The following is a 17,664-nucleotide window of genomic DNA, read 5'->3' on the forward strand; positions in this document are numbered from 1 at the left end:
AGCAGAATGATGCACAAGCAGAAGGGTGTTTTCACATTGATCTGCTGTAGGGGGGCAGTTTATCTGTGCTTACCTTAAGAGTAACCACCAACACTGGTTTGGCTGAAATAAAGGTTTTATTCACAGAGGTGGATGTGAAAATACTCTGGCTGTACACACTGTTTCTCCCCACCACTTCTTCCTGTGGCTCTCATTTTCAACCTCCCTCTCACTCCTCTCCTGATATTTTCCCATCTACCTCGGTGAATTTAGGATTTATTTCAACCAAACCAGAGTTGCTGATGGTGGGAACAGTGGAAAGATGAACCAAGAGGGTTTTGGAGAGTTTTTAATTTTGCTGTTGCCGAGTTTGAATGAAGTTTGTTTTACAATGATAAAATTACTGTTTCTGTAAATGGAATACAAATCGACTGTTTCTGGTTAAACAAACACGATGTTACACTTTAAAGAAAATGTCTGTCTCTGCAGCAATCCTTTCCAGAATGCTGTCAGACACTTAGAATAACAATCTGAGCCTGTCAGTTGCAAAACAAGCACTTTGACAGTTCACAATTGCTCATCAGGATTGCATTGCAGCTCATTTCACTGCTGATGGCTGTAGAAATTTTGCTCAACCATTTTCAAAACTTGTCGTTCTCATTACTCATTTAGACAAAGAACATGGGAAAAATATGGGGCAGGTTGAAAGTTACACTTTAAATCAGAGTTTAAAGTATTTTAATAGCAGCAGGATTTTGTGATGTCACAATTAGGTAGGAAGCCAATCATGGTGCAGCATGCAGCTCGAATGAGTGAGATGTGGAAATTTTAAACCCCCAGAACACAGCAATTAAGCTTTTTAAACAAAAAATATGTGCATATTCATAGACTCTGGATTTTTCAGTGAGGGATAAAGAATATCTTAACCTCAGTACTTGTGCTTTTTTGTTTTGTTCAAAATACAGTATTTTTATATGTCTTAAACGTAGGGGATGTTCAATTTATCAGAAACACCACCCACAGACTGTTTGGTCCTCTGATCCTTCAATCCAAAAAGGCAAGCTAGTCTGTCAAAACATGCACCCACCCATCCTTCACCTAAATGCAGGCTCACAACCAGGAACCCCACATTTTTTATAGGATCATGATGGCTTAACTTACTGTAAAATTAAACCGTATCTAAACGCGCTAGTATTGACAACATAAATAAAAGTCACACATATAGACTTTTATTTATGTAATCCATTCTTCATTATTTGCCATTTGTCCTTGTTCTAGCTGTCTGCCTATTACTACATTACAGTACTTTAAGAACAAAGAAAAAACATTAAAAATTACTTTCATGTGTACACACACAACAAAGCCAATTATGATGTTGTAAGTGTTGATGTACTGTAAGATACTGTACCTTCATTGTCTGACATATTTATGTATACTGTCAAACATAAATATGACCTTGAAATGCAAAACCATGATTTCTAGTATAGAAAAGAAGATGCATTTTGAAATATATCTATTGACATATTCCTTATTGTATAAAGTGTTGCTGTATTTTCCGACCCAGGACCAGTCCTGTATGTGAACCTCTTCTATAGCCCATTAGATCTCTAAGGCAAGAACAGGTGGCAGTGACACCAATCCTCCATTTATTCAGTCAATTAGGTCCACATAGTCTCTGGTCTGATTCGGAGCCTGAAAGTGAGACGCCGCTGCTTAGATAATGAACACAGCCCAAAGCGCTTACCGCCAGCCACCTCCTGTCTAATCAAGTCTAGGTGGAGTTCTCTCACTGCTCTTACCTCCACTGACTCCACAGCTTCTATGACAGCAGGATGAGGATGATTACATCGCCCTCACCGGCTACACGTTACATCCATCTCAGTGATGGATACGCTTCAAGATCAGCTGCTGGGAGACATATTTTGAATGAAAATGCCCCAACAGTAGAACCTCTAGAGTATACTGAGAGGAATCAATAATCTATTACTTTCAGCTCTTTGTGTGTGTGTGTGTGTGTGTGTGTGTGTGTGTGTGTGTGTGTGTGTGTGGGTGTGTGTGTGTGGGTGGGTGGGTGGGTGTGAGTGGGTGTGAGTGGCAATAAGCACATACAGTCCTCTATAATCCAATTAAAACTTAAATGATTCAAAGATATTGCATTAAGTCACCCTCTGATAACAAAGTCATCAGAAAGATTATTTTGAGTCTGAATTCTACACACTTTCCCTTCATCAATGTCATTTTTGTATACGGTGATGATGAATTAATAAAGGAGAGTGTTTTAATTATTATCTCAGAGGGAACATTTCATTTGGATCCTGCACACATTTTAATTCTATGTGATTTAAAATTCATTTCAGAATATTTTAACCACCTTTGCATTCTGCATTTGCTTTGTGGGTCTCAATTAAGCCTGAAAGGTGGCAACATTTATCTCCTACACTAAATTAACCAGCGGGGGAGTGAAGTTGTCACAGTGTATTTTGTGCCTTTGATGCAGCAGGTAATCTCTGCCTCTGTTCAGGCACAACCTCACAGACAGTATAACCTCGATAATGTTAAAAGCAAGTAATCCCATAATCACTTTCATGGGATATAGGATATCATAGGATTGGCACCAACTAGGATGAATGGAAAAAGAAGAAAAGTATAAAAAGTTAATGAATTAATTAGTTGTAACTTACAGAAATTGGCTCAATTTGAAAAGACAAGTTGACGTAATTTTGTAATGATTCAAAACTTTTCTAGTCAAATACATTTGATATTAATTCAGTTTTACTTGGGTTCTATAAGCTTAAACATTAAGTCAAACCAACATTTTCTCTGTTTGAAGAGTCAGGTCTTCATTTCATACAGAGTGAAACTGCACCCAGCAAATTTATTAAATTTTAAGAATTCAATATTGACATTCATTATATTTCACAGTGTTTTCATTTTTGTAAACACAAATACACATGATGCACAACAAGTTTCCATCATGTTTTCCTCAAACTATGTAAAGAAGGGTCTCAGGAGAATTTTAACTCCAAAACAATGAATGCTGGGAAATCCGCTAATATGCTGATCATGTTTCTTTAGAAACTTAACTGAATGAGTTGATAGAACTCTGCACAGTGCATTCATTCAGCTCATCACTTCAAGTCAAAAGACTTCAAGAACACGTTTATAAGTTCTGAAGTGTCCTGAAAATAAAAGTTTATATATTGACGATATAATAGATTTACGTTAAGTTAAAGAGAAAAGATTAGTTGTTGCACTAAATCCTTGCATGATTTTTTTACAGTGAAGGGTAGGGACAATACTAACCTTCATCGTGGTTCGCTTTCATTATTGTGAAATCTAGCAACCATTACTTATGCTGTATTCTGTAAATAAATACTAAAAAAATCTAAGTTTAATTGACCGGACCCTAACTTGAATAAATAAAACTTGAATGTTTAGATAAATGAAGATAAGATTTGCTGATTTCACTAAATTCCTGCATGAATTTTTACAGTGTGATTTTTGACATATGTTATATATAAATGCTCCCTTGTATCTGACAGAAAACGGGGCCACTCATGTGCAAACACTCTGTCCACACTGTTGGTTCCGACTCTGTCCATCCAGCTCAGACACGCAGGGAAACGCCAACAACAAACACCGTGCGTAAACAGCTGTTGCGCTTACCGATTCTGAGGACTTGTGTTGAGCTCACACAGAGCTGCGCCGCCAGGAGAAGATAGAAGAAAAGTCTCTTTCTTTCCTCCATAGTGCTCCAGGCGAACTCACCGCGGATAATGACACCATGACAGAGAGAAACAGCCTCTATCCGAGCGCTGAAACACCTGCCGTGCCATGCCAGCGCGCAGCAGCCCAAGTTTTATTCCCAGTCCAGTCCTTTCCACTCTGCATCACTCCGTCGCGCCACACAAAAGAAACAAATGATGTCCACACCAGTCAGTCACATGAGTCCAACTTTCCTGCATTAAATCAATCCAAGAAGTCACATCTTCCAAACAAAACCTCGCTGCAAAAGAAAAACGCAGCCAGCGGTCAGCAAACACGTCCACTTTTACTCACTAGCCAGTGCGCCTCCAAGGTGGCAGGCGCTGGAGGGAGTGAGGGCGCACGGATGAGTGTCAAAGAAGCCGAAATGTTAATGATTTCCGGTATGACCTTTCAAAATAAAACCAATTTAAGTAATTGCTTACACCTTGTCTCTGAGATATTGTGAAAACAGACACAAGTGTTTTATACGATATTCTATTATCCAAAAATGTGATGGCTCATATGACAGACTGGCTTAGGTGTACAGATTTTTGCCTTTTGTAGATGGAATGTGGTCATCTCTGCTCAACAAAAACATGAAGGCAACACCTTTATTTTTGCTCCCATAAAATCAGACATCAGAAAGATCTTTATTGTCATTATACTCAAGTACAATGAAATTATGAATGACTTTTCTCCATGCATCAGAAAAATATAAACAGCACTAATAGCAGCTTTAAAATAGGTTATGTATTGTACAGACCATCATATACATTGATTAGATGAGTTGAAATAAAAGATCTCAGACCTCTTCACTGGACATAAATTCTCAAATTTTGTTCACAAATTACTTGAAATCTGTATCAGTGAGCACTGGTTCTTTGCCAGCATAGTCCACCCACCTGACAGGCGTGGCAGAGATGTTGATTAAACAGCTTGATTATTGGACAGGTGTGACTCGGACTGGTCACAATAAAAAGGCCACTTAAAATGTGCAGTTTTATCTTGAAAAAATACATTTATTAGGTACTGAATAATGGCTATTTCACACAGGGCTACAGATAACATTTTTTTCCCTCCAGGAGGACAAAGTCATGACCTGCCTTACCAGGGAACAAAAGGGGACTGATTAATTCACAGCCTTAAATCGACTCTTCTGAAGTCCTGCTCCTTTTTGCTCTGTGTGCCGATAACAGCCTGGCAATCAACTTCCTCCTTCCCTGTGTGTAGCTAATTAGATATGCTATGTGCTGTTGTCTATGTTGAAAAAAAAATTGAAAATAGTTAAAAGATGTTGGGGCTGTAAAAGCTACATATCATTACACATCTTAAGTTTGTTAATGTCAGCTAAATGCTAGCTAACCAAGGTAACTAAAACGATTGATATAGATTAGCTAGCTAGTTAGCTGGCATTTTGCTAACATTAGCTATCAGATGTAACTAGCTAGCTAACATTAACTAAGTTAAGATATGGCTATATGTTGCTTTTACAGGTCCCCAGCAACATCTTTTAACAATCTTTAACAAATTTGGTTTTCTTGCACAGGAAATAGGAAAGAAGAATTAAGTTTACTGATGCTCAAGTTTTTTGGAACACATAGTGAAAATGGGCGGGACTTAGGATGTTTCAGCAACTAAGGTTTCAAGACAGTTGTGTCTTCATCAGTCAGTCCTCTGATGAAGATGGGTTAGACAAAACTGCACATTTTAGAGTGGCCTTTTGTTGTGGACCAGTCCAACGCACACCTGCACAATAATCATTCTGTGTAATCAGCATCTCTATGTGTCACACCTGTCAGGTGGATGAACTATCTTGGCAAAGGAAAAACGCTCACTAACACAGATTTTTTTTTAAAAAAATTACAACAAAAATTGAGAGAAATGAACATTTTGTGTGTACAGAAGAAGTCTTAGATGTTTTACTTCAACTCAGGAAAAATGGCAGCAAAAACAAAATTGTTGCATTTATATTTTTGTTGAGTGTATTTAAAAATACATTCAATTAATGTGCTTTTACTGTAATTTTGCAAAATCATCACACTTGATGGACCAGCTTTTACACTGAAAGTACCCGTGGTCTAATTCTGGTTATCTCTGGCTAGTTTGGCTCTGTTCGGTTTGGATTAAGGAGCAGATGGATTGGCAGCGGTTCTCTCCACCGGTCCTGATGAGAGGAGAATAATCTTCAGGTTACAGGGCAAATGCCAGATTATCTCTCACTGCAGACAAGCAAGGTCTTTATCTGACTGGGTCATGCCTTCCCATCTATGCAGTCCCAGAACTCATGAAAGCCTTCAAAGCGTGGGAATGTATTTTAAATAATGTGAATAATCACCTGATGTGTTTTGACACCCAGCATCATCAAAAAATATTTAAGCATCTTCATAGACTTGACTGAATACTGTATTTTCATTGTACTTTCCATGTTTTGTCATTGTGGTGGCATAAAACGGTGATTTATGAGGCTAAACGACATTTATTCATAGCTGGATTTAAAACTTTCTGTAGATTGTTAACTCTGGGCTGTTTTGATTTGATATTGTGACATTTGAAAAAGGCAAAGATTTTCCCTGTGCCAGCCATCTCACAGCTTTGCTCTCCTCAAGCAAAATCCACATCACGTCAGAACTGACATTTTGTTTATCACAGTTTGTGAATTCCCTCAAAGCTGTGAGCCAAGTGATCTGAAAAAATAAAACAAAAATCTGCCAACTCAACCTGGACCTCTGACAAACAGCCTATAGACAAACTTAATTAACTCAGAAAATGACCGTCCAGCCTCTCCAGAAGGAGTCCTTGGGCAACAGTCCTCACAGTGAACTCGCCTGACATGAATACAGAGCAGAGTCAGTTAAATATCATACATGGAAATGTCTGCTAGAGATGCAGAAACAGAACTACTTCATATTGAATTAAAGAATACATTTTAAAAACAAATAATTATAATAACTATATGGAAATGAGTGTTCTTTAAACTAATGGTGCATTATGGTTTTGTAAATTTAATTTCAAGGGCATTTTGTCTCATTTTACTTAATATATTTATGGCTAATTTACTTTTGTACTTAAATGCACAGCTGCCACAGTTTTAAAGTTTTAACTGCCTCTACTTTCAATATATTTGCTCAGTTATCCATCAGAATTTATTTTCATCCTGCATTCCATCTTCTGCAATGCCTTGAATTCAACATAATACATTTTAGAACTGCAATCCATTCTGCAAAAGCATCTGGCATCAATCATTTTTATTTGATCAACTGAATGATCTTACAATAACCTCTGAGGCGGTTATGATGTGGTTCCTAAGCTTTGAATCAGTGTTCCTGAAGAGAAAAACAGAACTTTGACTTCAGAATTGCAGGTGCAAAACGAAAAATAATTAGCACTTTCACACAAAAAAAACTAAATTTAGAAAATTTATTTTAACATAAAAATGATAATACTCCACAGTTTTATGTACGAACACAGTTTTAAAAGTACAAAGGGAGGAGTCAAAGGGGTTCTCACAGGATTTTGCCTCCAAGGCCTGGTGATTGTACCTCACAGTCTCAACGTTCTTACTGGGCACCGTCGCCCAGTAAAGCTAAAATCTAAGAAACCAGCGTCATAATAAAAAGACAATAATAAGAACATCCAAGGTGTGTTGTTCTCCTCCACTGTCTCCTCTCACTCTGAATCAGAGCAGCTCGCAGATTTCCCCTGTCACAGCTGGGTATTAAGTGCATGTTCAATACATCCATTAAGGTGCGCTTGACTGTGTCGATCTCAGCAATCAGCCTGGTGTTGTGATGACATATAGTGAAACAGCACAGCCTGGTGGATACAGGAAGAAATGCAGGAGGGGTAGAGTGGAAATGCAGTAAGGACTGATGTAAAACGTCATGAATTGGAGTCTGTCTCTGCTTTTGTTTTGCAGTTGTGACACCGCTTGAGATAACGAAAAAGTCAAAAGAGCTGGAGAGAGAAGCAGATGTCTGAATTGGTCAAAGGATGAAAAGTCAATTGCATGATTTCTCTTTTCCCTGGAGTTACAGTACAGACACTAACATGGCTCTGTTGAACACCTCCTTTCAAAACAAAGAAAATTCAAGTAAAACAGGATCATTGTAGGAATCATGTTATTTATCAAAGGACATGGAGCATAAAGACAGCATGGCCTGTGGGGCAAGGAAGGGTCCAGTATACTAAAGAGACAGTTTTGATTATTTGAAATGGAGTTGGATGAGATACTTCTCAGTAGTGTATTAGCTGTAGATGCTCCCAGTTTGCAGAAAAGGACAGGGTCAGCAGCAAAATGTAAAACAACAAAAACATTAGTTTAAGAGTACACTGTTTTTAGAATTTTTTTATCATTTGCTTTGCCATCAGACAGCTTGTTGTGACTGGAAACCATCATTATATAACCCAAATATCACTCTCTCGCTCAACCAAACATAGGCAAACTCAGTAATTTTACCTTTTAGAACAGGAACATAGGAGTTCCTGCCTCGATCAGTTTATTTATTTGGGTTATTGTGATTTAAAAGAATAGTTAGGATTCACCAAAAGTCACACAATAACACCAACAAACTAACCAATCAAGGCAGCGGTAGACCAGCAACTCCTTTACGCCTTGACTTTCTAGGTGTAGGTTTTTCTAAGTTGCTAAAATATGTTTTGCTGCTAACCTTCTCCATAACAGTTCATTACTTAGCTTCAGCATCTGAGGGCATCTACTGTAGGTAATACACAGGTACCTTATTCAGCCCCACTTAAAATGATCTGAACTATCCCTTAAACCAATCCATGAGTTAACAAAATAACAATGCCATTTTATTTGAGCAACAAAAGTAAAGACTGGACATTCATGTGAAGGGCACAAGCGTTGGCTCTCATAAGCCTGTTTCTGGCACCAAGCACACAAAAGGTGGTTTGTCTGTAACACTGGGCAGCTGAATGTGGTGTAAACATTAAAAATTTACAATAAAAAGGCAATAATTAAATAAAAAACAGGTAGACTTATCTGTTGTCCAAACTATCTTTTTAAAAAGGATACACTAGGAGACAAAAGTGAAATATTTTTCATACAAGGAGGTTAACGGCACTCTATTGTACTCCTGACTATACACTGATGTGCAGCTGATATTAAGTTAAAACAATAAAAAGCACGATAAAGCTAGTTGGATCTCACCATCTTTTTTTTTTTGTTTTGTTTTGTTTTTTTTACACAGCAGTCGTTAAGCCAAAAGCCCCTGAAGAGAAGTTCAGTAACACACAGCCCTTGAGTGTTAAAATACAAACGCAGTTTTTCTGAGTCAAAAAATAGAGAACACCCACATTCCTGTGTTGAAAAATAGACATTTTTGGCCACAAGATCACAGTTCAGTGATGACGTCGCTTCAGTACAATGTGTGCACGGTACAGTAGCTGCCCAGAGTGTCTGTGCTTCTGTGTCCTATATGCACTTACAGTATACATAAATACACTTGCTTGCTTGTTTACTTGCGTGTACATGCAGTGTTGTCTTGTTCAAATATGATTCCACAGGTGTGTGTGATGCCTGTATTCTCTGTTCCACTTTTAAGCAGTTCTTGAAGTTTTTACTTCTCCTTACTTACTTGGTGTTTCAGTTCTTTAGGATTGGGAGATGCAGGCGAGGCGGGGAGAGGAGGGTTATATTGATACAGGGAGGACTGGCCGAGGTTTAACACCTTTTATACACATTTTCTCCTCCAACTTCTACATATGTAAAGCTTATATCCAATCTCTTCTTGCATTTTCTTCATGTCATCTTCCATTACTCCCCAGTCAGAAGACGTCACTGTTGCACCCGTTGGCAAAGTCGTCCCGCCGCACCCAGATGACGTCATGGTCCTTGTTTGCGGCCCCCTCCACCGCACACTGCTTTAAGGGGGCGAGCTTTATAGTCGGGGTTGCACAGCGGGATAGAGACACGCCGCAGGAGGTGAAAGAGTCTACAGAGCTTTTATCAGCTTCCATCTCCTGCGTGATCTCGCTTCCAGTCTGTACTCGTCCATTCAAGTCGAGTCCTTCCATCTTCCCGTCCAGGTCAGCTGGTTCTGCAGACGCAGCCCGGACAGACTTGCAGTACTCGTCGTCGTCGCTCAAAATGTCCGTCTCCTTCACCTGCCCCATGTCAATGCCCTCGCCCTGGTCTTCGTAGCAGCCAAGGTCGAACTGCTCCTCCACCCAGCGGTCAGTGTCCTCTCCTTGAGGTTTGTGGGACTGAAGAAGAGCATGCTGGGACAGTGGCGGGTAGGGTTGGGAGGGCTCTGAATCGTTGCTGTTGTTGTTGTTGCCGTGGAAAACCAGGTCGGTGTCGATAGTGAAGCGGTTCCTCACCAGTTTCCTGCGGGCCAGTGTTCGTGATGGAGCTGATGCTGAACAGAAGAAAAAAGGAGAGATAAAAAAACACCATATTTTATCTTGCTCCTTGTTTCCTAAAAAAAAATATGTACAGACTCATAAAAATAATCTCTCTCAGTCATTACATACAACCCACTAAAAGTGTGTGGTGGTGTCTGTATCTGCAGAGACCCTGCCATCTGCTTGCATCTTCCAATTTTCTCATTATTTTGCTGTTTCTGGCAGTGGTGTGTAGCCCCCCAGACAATAACAGCACACAAGTTGTAAGGTCAGGACTCCAAAAACAAGTGGTGACCAATGGTTACATCACTGTCTCTGTATCTTTCCTCAGCTCTCTGTCAAGAGTTGCAGCAATAGATACAAACAGCACACACACACATACAGGCAGAACAGACTGAGGACACAGGAACAGGATGAAGGTTCCCTCTGGCTGCATTCATACACACACACCAAAAAAGAAAAAAGAAAAAGGAAAGATCCCACAGGTCCTTCTTTTCTGTTGCTGTCAAACCTTTCAACCAACACTCCTCCCAGCAGACCACACACACCAAAACTGACAGCGTCACTATAATATTAATATATAGCAGCTATACAATTTCAATATTTCACTGAGGTATATAAGCCCATCATTATTGATTTACAAATACCTTTATATATACACACTAATACACAATTCAATACAGTACAAAGACAAGACATTTAAAGTTCAAACTGAAACTTTGGGTTTTGTTTTAAATGCACACTCATTCTGTATTTGATTACAGACACATTTGTGAAGGCACCATTAATATTGAAAGATACAAACAGGATTTGGAGCAACATATGCTGCTTAGCACAGCAAGACAATGTCAAGACACAATCTGCACACTACAGCGGTGTGGCTTCATAATAAAAGCGTGTTTACTAGACTGACCTGCCTACAGTCTAGACCTGTCTCCTATTAAAAATGGGTGGCACATTATGAAGCACAAAATATGACAACTGACCTCAGACTGTTGAGCACCTCAAGTTATATATCAAGCAAGAATGAGAAAGTATTTCCCTTTCAAACCATCAAAAATTAGTGTCCTCTGTTCCCAGATATTTACTGAGTGTTGTTAAAAGAAAAGGTGATGCATCAGAGTGGTAAACTTTTTTGGAAGGTGTTGCAGGCAATTATTAAGAATGATTGTAAATTTACAAAAACAATAAAGTTAGTCAGTCTGAACATTAAATGTCTTGTCTTTGTACTTTATTCAATTGAATATGAGTAAAAAGAATTGGATTGTATTTCTGCTTGCTTTAATTGCTTGTTTACTTATTATTTATTGCTTTTTTGATGCTTCTATTTTCCTATCCCCCTTTTATCTGTAACACTGAAAATCCCCCCTTTGCGGGATTAATGAAGGATTATCTCATCTCACCTGCTCGGTTCATGGCAGGCCGCGCCCCTTTGAGGGCACACAGACGTTTGCCCCCGAATGGAACATACTGCTGGTTGGGTGGCAGAGATTCTGTCTTAAGAAGCTGGCGTCGCTGCTTCTCCCTAAGGATGGAGTGGACTGCTTTCAGGAAGTCCTTCTTACTGTCTGGAGAACTGCAGAGTGGACAAAAAAACACAAAATAATAAAAATAATATACTAAATGCATCTTTTGTCTACTGCTACATACCTCCAGTTGAATTTTTTTTAAATAAAGGTGTAGATAAATCCTACCTGCAGCACAACTGGAAGGTTCTCTCTGGTCTTCCTTCAGATTCAGATCTTGTGTGAACTATCTCGCACACTGTCGTGCCCTCAGAGTCTGCGAGGAGGGTAAGAGAACAGAGATGTGATCCACATTTATAAAAGCATTCAGTTAATTTCCATCATCAATTTCTCTCCCTTTAACAACAGGCCATTAGGCAGATAAACGATAACACTTGAGCTGAATTGCCGGAGGGTGATTTAAGGTTCATCTAGGACAGAGACAGGATGGAAGGAAGATTGCATGCAGACCTACTAATAGATATTCATCTGTTTTGTGCACAAAGGTTATCATTTATTTTCTATGAGAGAGAAAAGCAGCAACACTTAGTGGACTCCAGAGGCCTTGAAGAGAATATTGAGTCATTGGAAACATCATCTGAGATTTAGAGCATTCAAATGATCTTTGCAGTGACCTCAACTTAAAAATGCTGAATAAATTTATGCCCTAAGAACTATACGATTAGGGCTTATGTGCACTTTCAAGTGGGAAACAAATCTACAGGGAAAAAAGACGGGAGAAATACAGCACAGGCGCTGCCAAAATGCTAATTCCATTTCCAGTATCTCCCTTTGTGAGGATATATTACTTTGGTTAATTACACACACACACACTTGGTGAACACATATATTCTCACAAAACGTGTACTACATTTATGTACGCATTAAGCACAATCTGTAGCACACTTAAAAATAAAAAACAAAATCCCTTCCCAAGTTTCCCCACTGAACAGACTTTCATTATGGAGACATCTGGCTGACTGACGATATCAATTTTGAGCTCTCTGCTTCCCTGGCAAGACAAATTAAAGTCTCCACATGGTGCCTCACAGAGCTTTGTCTAAACATTTAAATTCTTGTCCAACACATAGTTTAGACTAATGACTGGGTGATTAAAATGCTTTTCTGATCGAATTTGTTTGAACAGGTCATCTAGTTCAATTATTCTGCAGCTTTTTAGTGACTGAACTTTTAAAAACCTAAAAAAAAAATCAATGTTATCACAGAGTTAAAGCCTACATTAAACCCTTTACTTATTCTTGTACAGTTTAACCACCTAAATCAGTATAGTTAATTTCTGTTCAAATCAACTTGGCTTGGAGAAAAGTTAACCACTTGAGTTCGCTGAGTTAGAACTGATCCCAGCTCCTTTAAGTCATTAAAATGAGAAACTTTCTCAAAATAAGAAGAAACTTTGTCAGAATACATTAGTATTTCAAAGTAAAGATTAAGCATCCAAGCCATTATTTTGAGAAGTTTCTCAATATGTCTTAAAAGATCTTTTTTTTTTCTCATCATGTTGGTGAAAGTCAGCTTCTATACAACAGTAATCCTAGAGATGTAAACAGACTTCAAAGTGCTGATGATACTTGGACGAATGGTGACGTAAGATTGAAAATTACATTTGCTGCATGTTACTGTATTTAAAGACCTACTTGCAGGGGTGCGGACTTGCAGAGAGTCTGTAGCGATCATGTGACGGAAACGGAAAGGATCTTTGTCATCACTCACAGACGCACGATGAGATCCACCCTGAAAAAGACGAGATTGGTTGGACATGTGACACATCACCGCTGCAATACATCAACGTGACAGCAGAGAGCACAAGAGTGCAACAACTGAAGGGAGGTTTAACCGACTCAATTCACTGTGCTGTATTGTGCACATAAAGTCTCAGTCTCTTCAATTGCCATTAACTACCCTCATTAAATTCAGTCTATTGTCCCCTGATGAGAGACATTAACCTTAATTTCTCTGCGGTGTCAAAGTGCCAAAAAAGAGGCAATTTTTAAAAAAGCACTTCAGAGAAAGCCCGGAGCCCCAATCCACACAGTACATCCCTCCAAACACAGCGTGTCTATGACTGAATTAATCAACAGAAAATGAGAAAAGTAATACTCACGATTTTTTTCCGGTGCTTGGAGCAGTCTTTGTACACAAACACGACTGCTGTTTTGAACACTAAACGAGGGCAAGGGAGAGATGAAGAGGAAAATTAAGGAAACCATTAGGGAGGTCTGCCTTTCTTCATCACATATATCAAAATTACACAATTTACCACAGTCACAGCTTGAAGCAGCATCTGAATGGATGCTTTTAGTTGCAGCTTTTGGGGAAAAAACACAGCCGCACGCTACTGCCATATGATATCAGAAGCACAAAAGATCAAAATGTACCAAAGACATGAGATTGCATGCAACGAAGTACTTTCACTCACTGTCGCCTTGTAACAGAGAGCGCTTATACCATGGAGATGCAATATTTATTGCCAAAAGTGTCTGGGCTGAGTAAAATATGAAGACAGAGGGCACTTCTTGGTGTGTGTGATCCTATTTATGTAACTATAACATGCTACATTTCATGTGAAAAGTGAAAATAATGCACAGATCCCTTATGTACTATGCTCGACTGGGTTTTCCTTTTAACACGTCTATTTCTTCACAATCAGAAATAGCACCCAGCATCACACTATGCATTAAAGTGTCATGCGCTTATATACAGTATGCAGTGTTTTTCTAGTGCAGAGAGAATTCGAGCATACAGTAGAATTAATCTTTTGCTGCTGAGAAAAGTAACCACATATCTAGTGTAAATGAAAAATGTTTATTCATCTATGACAAAATATGACACACTGTGTTAGTGTTCAAATCATGACAGATGAGCGCTTTACAGATCATCTGTCCATCTGAAATCCTGCACATGTGACAGGCTTTTCAAAGTTATGTAATGCTCTGACCAGTCCTATGCAGAAAGATGCAAAGAGGCATTTCATCATTTGGTTTGTAAATACTCATATTGTAGAGTTTTACTTCTTTGAAAATTAAGACTGTCAAACCATCATAACTGATAATGCACACCAAGTGGAGGTTTATCAGCTACAAAGCCAACAAACCTGACAGTAAAGCGATAAATTCTACCTTTACACATCATATTAGGATTTACAGCATGCTGCTGAATTTGACTGTGCAGGATATGGCAAGGTGAATCTAAAACATCTGTGAATAACTGTTCTGAATGTAAATTTCAGCCTTATAAATGCACGAGTCTAGCTGTAATTATGTAAAAGGTCTCTGTTCCTGTGCAGACAGCTGAAACTTCTGGAAATTAAAAAAAGATTTCAATCTACAAAAGAGGTTTTCGAAGCAGGAGGTGGGCCTCCACAGGGAGCAGTTCCAGGGGAGGCTCAGTGAATGGAAGTGAAAAATGATTACAATAGCGGATAACATAGAATAGCCTCAACCTGTGTGATTTGGTTAAAGAGGGCCAGAGCTGTCTCCACAGTACTCAGTGCTGGAGAAAGATCTGGCTTGGCAACTTGTTTTGATGGAATATTTGCATGATGCGATGCAAACCTAGGCATTAAAATAGCTAAATCACAGCAAAATAAAAAGATAACAACTGCTAGTTGCCTTACATTCTTACCATCAGTGACCCAGCAGCTTATTTGCCATTTTAAGTGCGTAGTCATGGGAGACTTTGCTTCAGGGGGCATTCATCATATCACTATCTGCGTTTTTCGTCACCCAATGGCAAGCTTGTACTGACAGTCTACATGCATTGAGTCAGGCTAGATATACAGTATTGGTGGATACCATTTTTTCCAACTTTCCCTGAGTCAGAAACTAAATGTTTTTAGGCAGACCTTTTTTGTGTATTTGATGTAGTCTAAAAGTATGAGGCAATATGAAACTATCTTGGCTCAAATGTTGTCTACAGGATCAAATAACGTAATCATGATCCCATAAACACCCAGGAATTGAGTGAAACTAAGCAAGTAAACTAAGGGGGACGTCTTTATTCAAAGCTTTGTCCGCGGGGATGCATGCAGTCTCAGACATGTAAAAACCTCTGATCTAAGAAATACATATAGAAACAGAGCCAAGAGAACAGCAGAATTAATTCCACTTTGTAATACAAAAAACACTTTAAGCCTTACCAAAAGCAGCCAAATCAGGGTCCTTTTTGCTCTTGACCAAAGAGGCTGGAGGGTTGATCCACATCACAGTCGAATGAAGCAAAAGATCCCCCATTGAGAGGTCAGCCACCTGAGGTAAATAGAAGTAATAATGCAGATAATAAAATAGAAGATTTAAGTTGTTGGATATTTTTTTAGGTTCGTGCTGGATAACCTTGAATAATATGGGCATTTTTATGTTTACCTCTTTTTTATCTGCAGTCTGTTCATTGATGAGTTGGTCGAAAACAGCTCCGTATTCCTCATGAAGCTTCTGCATCTCATTGATGTGACTCGCAACTTTGTTCATGGCCTTCATTGCAACTGAATGGGACAAACATACATCTCCAAATTATACTATATATGCAATTATATCATTTCTGGTATCCTCGTTACTCCTAGTTCTGTGGGTTTTGGGAAATAGAGGATATTAAATAATAAAAGAAGACACCGGTTTACCATCCAGGTGGTAGTGCTCCTCACTGTCGGGGTCAGTGAGAGAGTAGAGCTCCTTCAGCAGCAGCGGGTACTTCAGGACCCTCTGGATGGGTTTGATCAGGTAAGACTCCAGAGTGGATGAATGTTGCTGTCTGGGGTTTCTCTCAGCCAGGAAAGCCTTGAAATCTGGGTCAGTCTTTGCTGGAGGAGCAGAAATATGAGCAATTATTCATTTTTAGCAAGGGGGTCAATTAAACATGTGAACAGACAGAGACAGCTGCATCTAAAAGACCAGCCACTCTACCTGCAGGGCATGTGACTAAAACAACATGCGTCCTTTACTAGCAGTAGATGGAAGAGAGAAATAAACTACTGCGTAACTATCAGAGGAGTAAGTGGTGGCTGTGTGCCAATCAAGATTGCGTGCATGTTTTTACCTTTAGCCAGGACCTTTGGGACTTTGGTGTGGCTGGCACAGAAGGCGCTGTAGATCTTGAAGCGATCGGCATAATACAGAAATGAACCACCCAAGGAGAAGAGCACTTTCTGTGGAAACAAACAAGCATTTCATGCTTTCACAATTGAGATATGTTTGCTTTTTATTAAGGCTGCACTACAGTAAAGAGGAATCAGTTTTTTGAGTAACAATTAGGCAAATAAGCAAATGTCTCAACTGTGTTCAATCCTTTTAGAGACAAAGGGATCCAAATGTTTGGTTTGGAGGTCCCCAGCCTGTACTGCTAGGGTTGTCCAAAAGGAGTCTGGGTATATTGTAGACATGTCCGATAAGTTCATAAGGCACATGTATATAATAAATTAGCAAAATAACAGCACCACTAAAAAGAAGTAATCCAAAACTCAGGAGTTAGGTCTTCATTATATGCTAAAGAAGTCATATTGTGATTATCTTGCCAAACATTGCAATGGCAATACACAAATGATCATTCCCACAAATGGTGAATCACATCACAAGTTTCATTTTCACTGAAAAAAGCTATTAAAATCTGTGACATTTGTTGGGTATTGTGTCAAGCAAATGTGTTTTCGCACATCTGGAAAGCAAGATTTGTAGGCCATGTCAGCACCACAGTATGTCATTACAATGCTGTTATGTAAAGGTGGAACAAAAGTAAGTCTCAAATCTTTGTAGTCAAGTCCTGACTCAAGTTGACAAGTCCCAAATCAAGTACCAAATCCTAAACTTTGAGTTTTGAGCTCTAAACAAGTCATAATGTAACAGCAAGCGTTCATTAGCGTTCACGTTACTTGATTCAGGAAATTGACACTTTTTAAATAACAGACCTTTTAATCTTTGGGCTGGGGGGAAAGTATCAAGTATTTTCAAGTCAAAAGGCTCAAGTCCAAGAGAAGTCACAAGTCACTGTTACAGTCTCTTTAAAGATTTTGTCGAGTTGAGTCTAAAGTCATCAGTTTTGTGACTCAAGCCTGACTCAA

The 17,664-nt window shown here is 39.0% G+C and overlaps 2 protein-coding genes across 7 annotated transcripts in view; both read right to left on the reverse strand.

Moving 5' to 3' along the window:
- grik1a (glutamate receptor, ionotropic, kainate 1a) overlaps positions 1 to 5,244 on the reverse strand; it is a 59,200-nt gene extending 53,956 nt beyond the window's left edge. For all 4 annotated transcript variants that reach the window (XM_084731285.1, XM_084731282.1, XM_084731286.1 and 1 more), the window contains exon 1: positions 3,646 to 5,244. In XM_084731285.1, the coding sequence (XP_084587411.1) occupies positions 3,646 to 3,727 (82 nt within the window). In that variant the 5' untranslated portion in view covers positions 3,728 to 5,244. The remainder of the gene's footprint in view (positions 1 to 3,645) is intronic.
- A 3,272-nt stretch (positions 5,245 to 8,516) lies between these two features.
- LOC146319051 (rho guanine nucleotide exchange factor TIAM1-like) overlaps positions 8,517 to 17,664 on the reverse strand; it is an 82,600-nt gene continuing 73,452 nt past the window's right edge. For all 3 annotated transcript variants that reach the window (XM_084731288.1, XM_084731289.1, XM_084731287.1), the window contains 9 exons: positions 16,647 to 16,755; positions 16,231 to 16,410; positions 15,977 to 16,095; positions 15,754 to 15,862; positions 13,720 to 13,778; positions 13,253 to 13,349; positions 11,787 to 11,874; positions 11,496 to 11,668; positions 8,517 to 10,106 (listed from right to left, as the gene is read on the reverse strand). In XM_084731288.1, the coding sequence (XP_084587414.1) occupies positions 9,514 to 10,106; positions 11,496 to 11,668; positions 11,787 to 11,874; positions 13,253 to 13,349; positions 13,720 to 13,778; positions 15,754 to 15,862; positions 15,977 to 16,095; positions 16,231 to 16,410; positions 16,647 to 16,755 (1,527 nt within the window). In that variant the 3' untranslated portion in view covers positions 8,517 to 9,513. The remainder of the gene's footprint in view (positions 10,107 to 11,495; positions 11,669 to 11,786; positions 11,875 to 13,252; positions 13,350 to 13,719; positions 13,779 to 15,753; positions 15,863 to 15,976; positions 16,096 to 16,230; positions 16,411 to 16,646; positions 16,756 to 17,664) is intronic.

The sequence above is a fragment of the Lutjanus erythropterus genome, chromosome 11 (assembly GCF_056507025.1).
Source record: "Lutjanus erythropterus isolate fLutEry1 chromosome 11, fLutEry1.hap2, whole genome shotgun sequence".
Lineage (NCBI taxonomy): Eukaryota > Metazoa > Chordata > Actinopteri > Lutjaniformes > Lutjanidae > Lutjanus > Lutjanus erythropterus.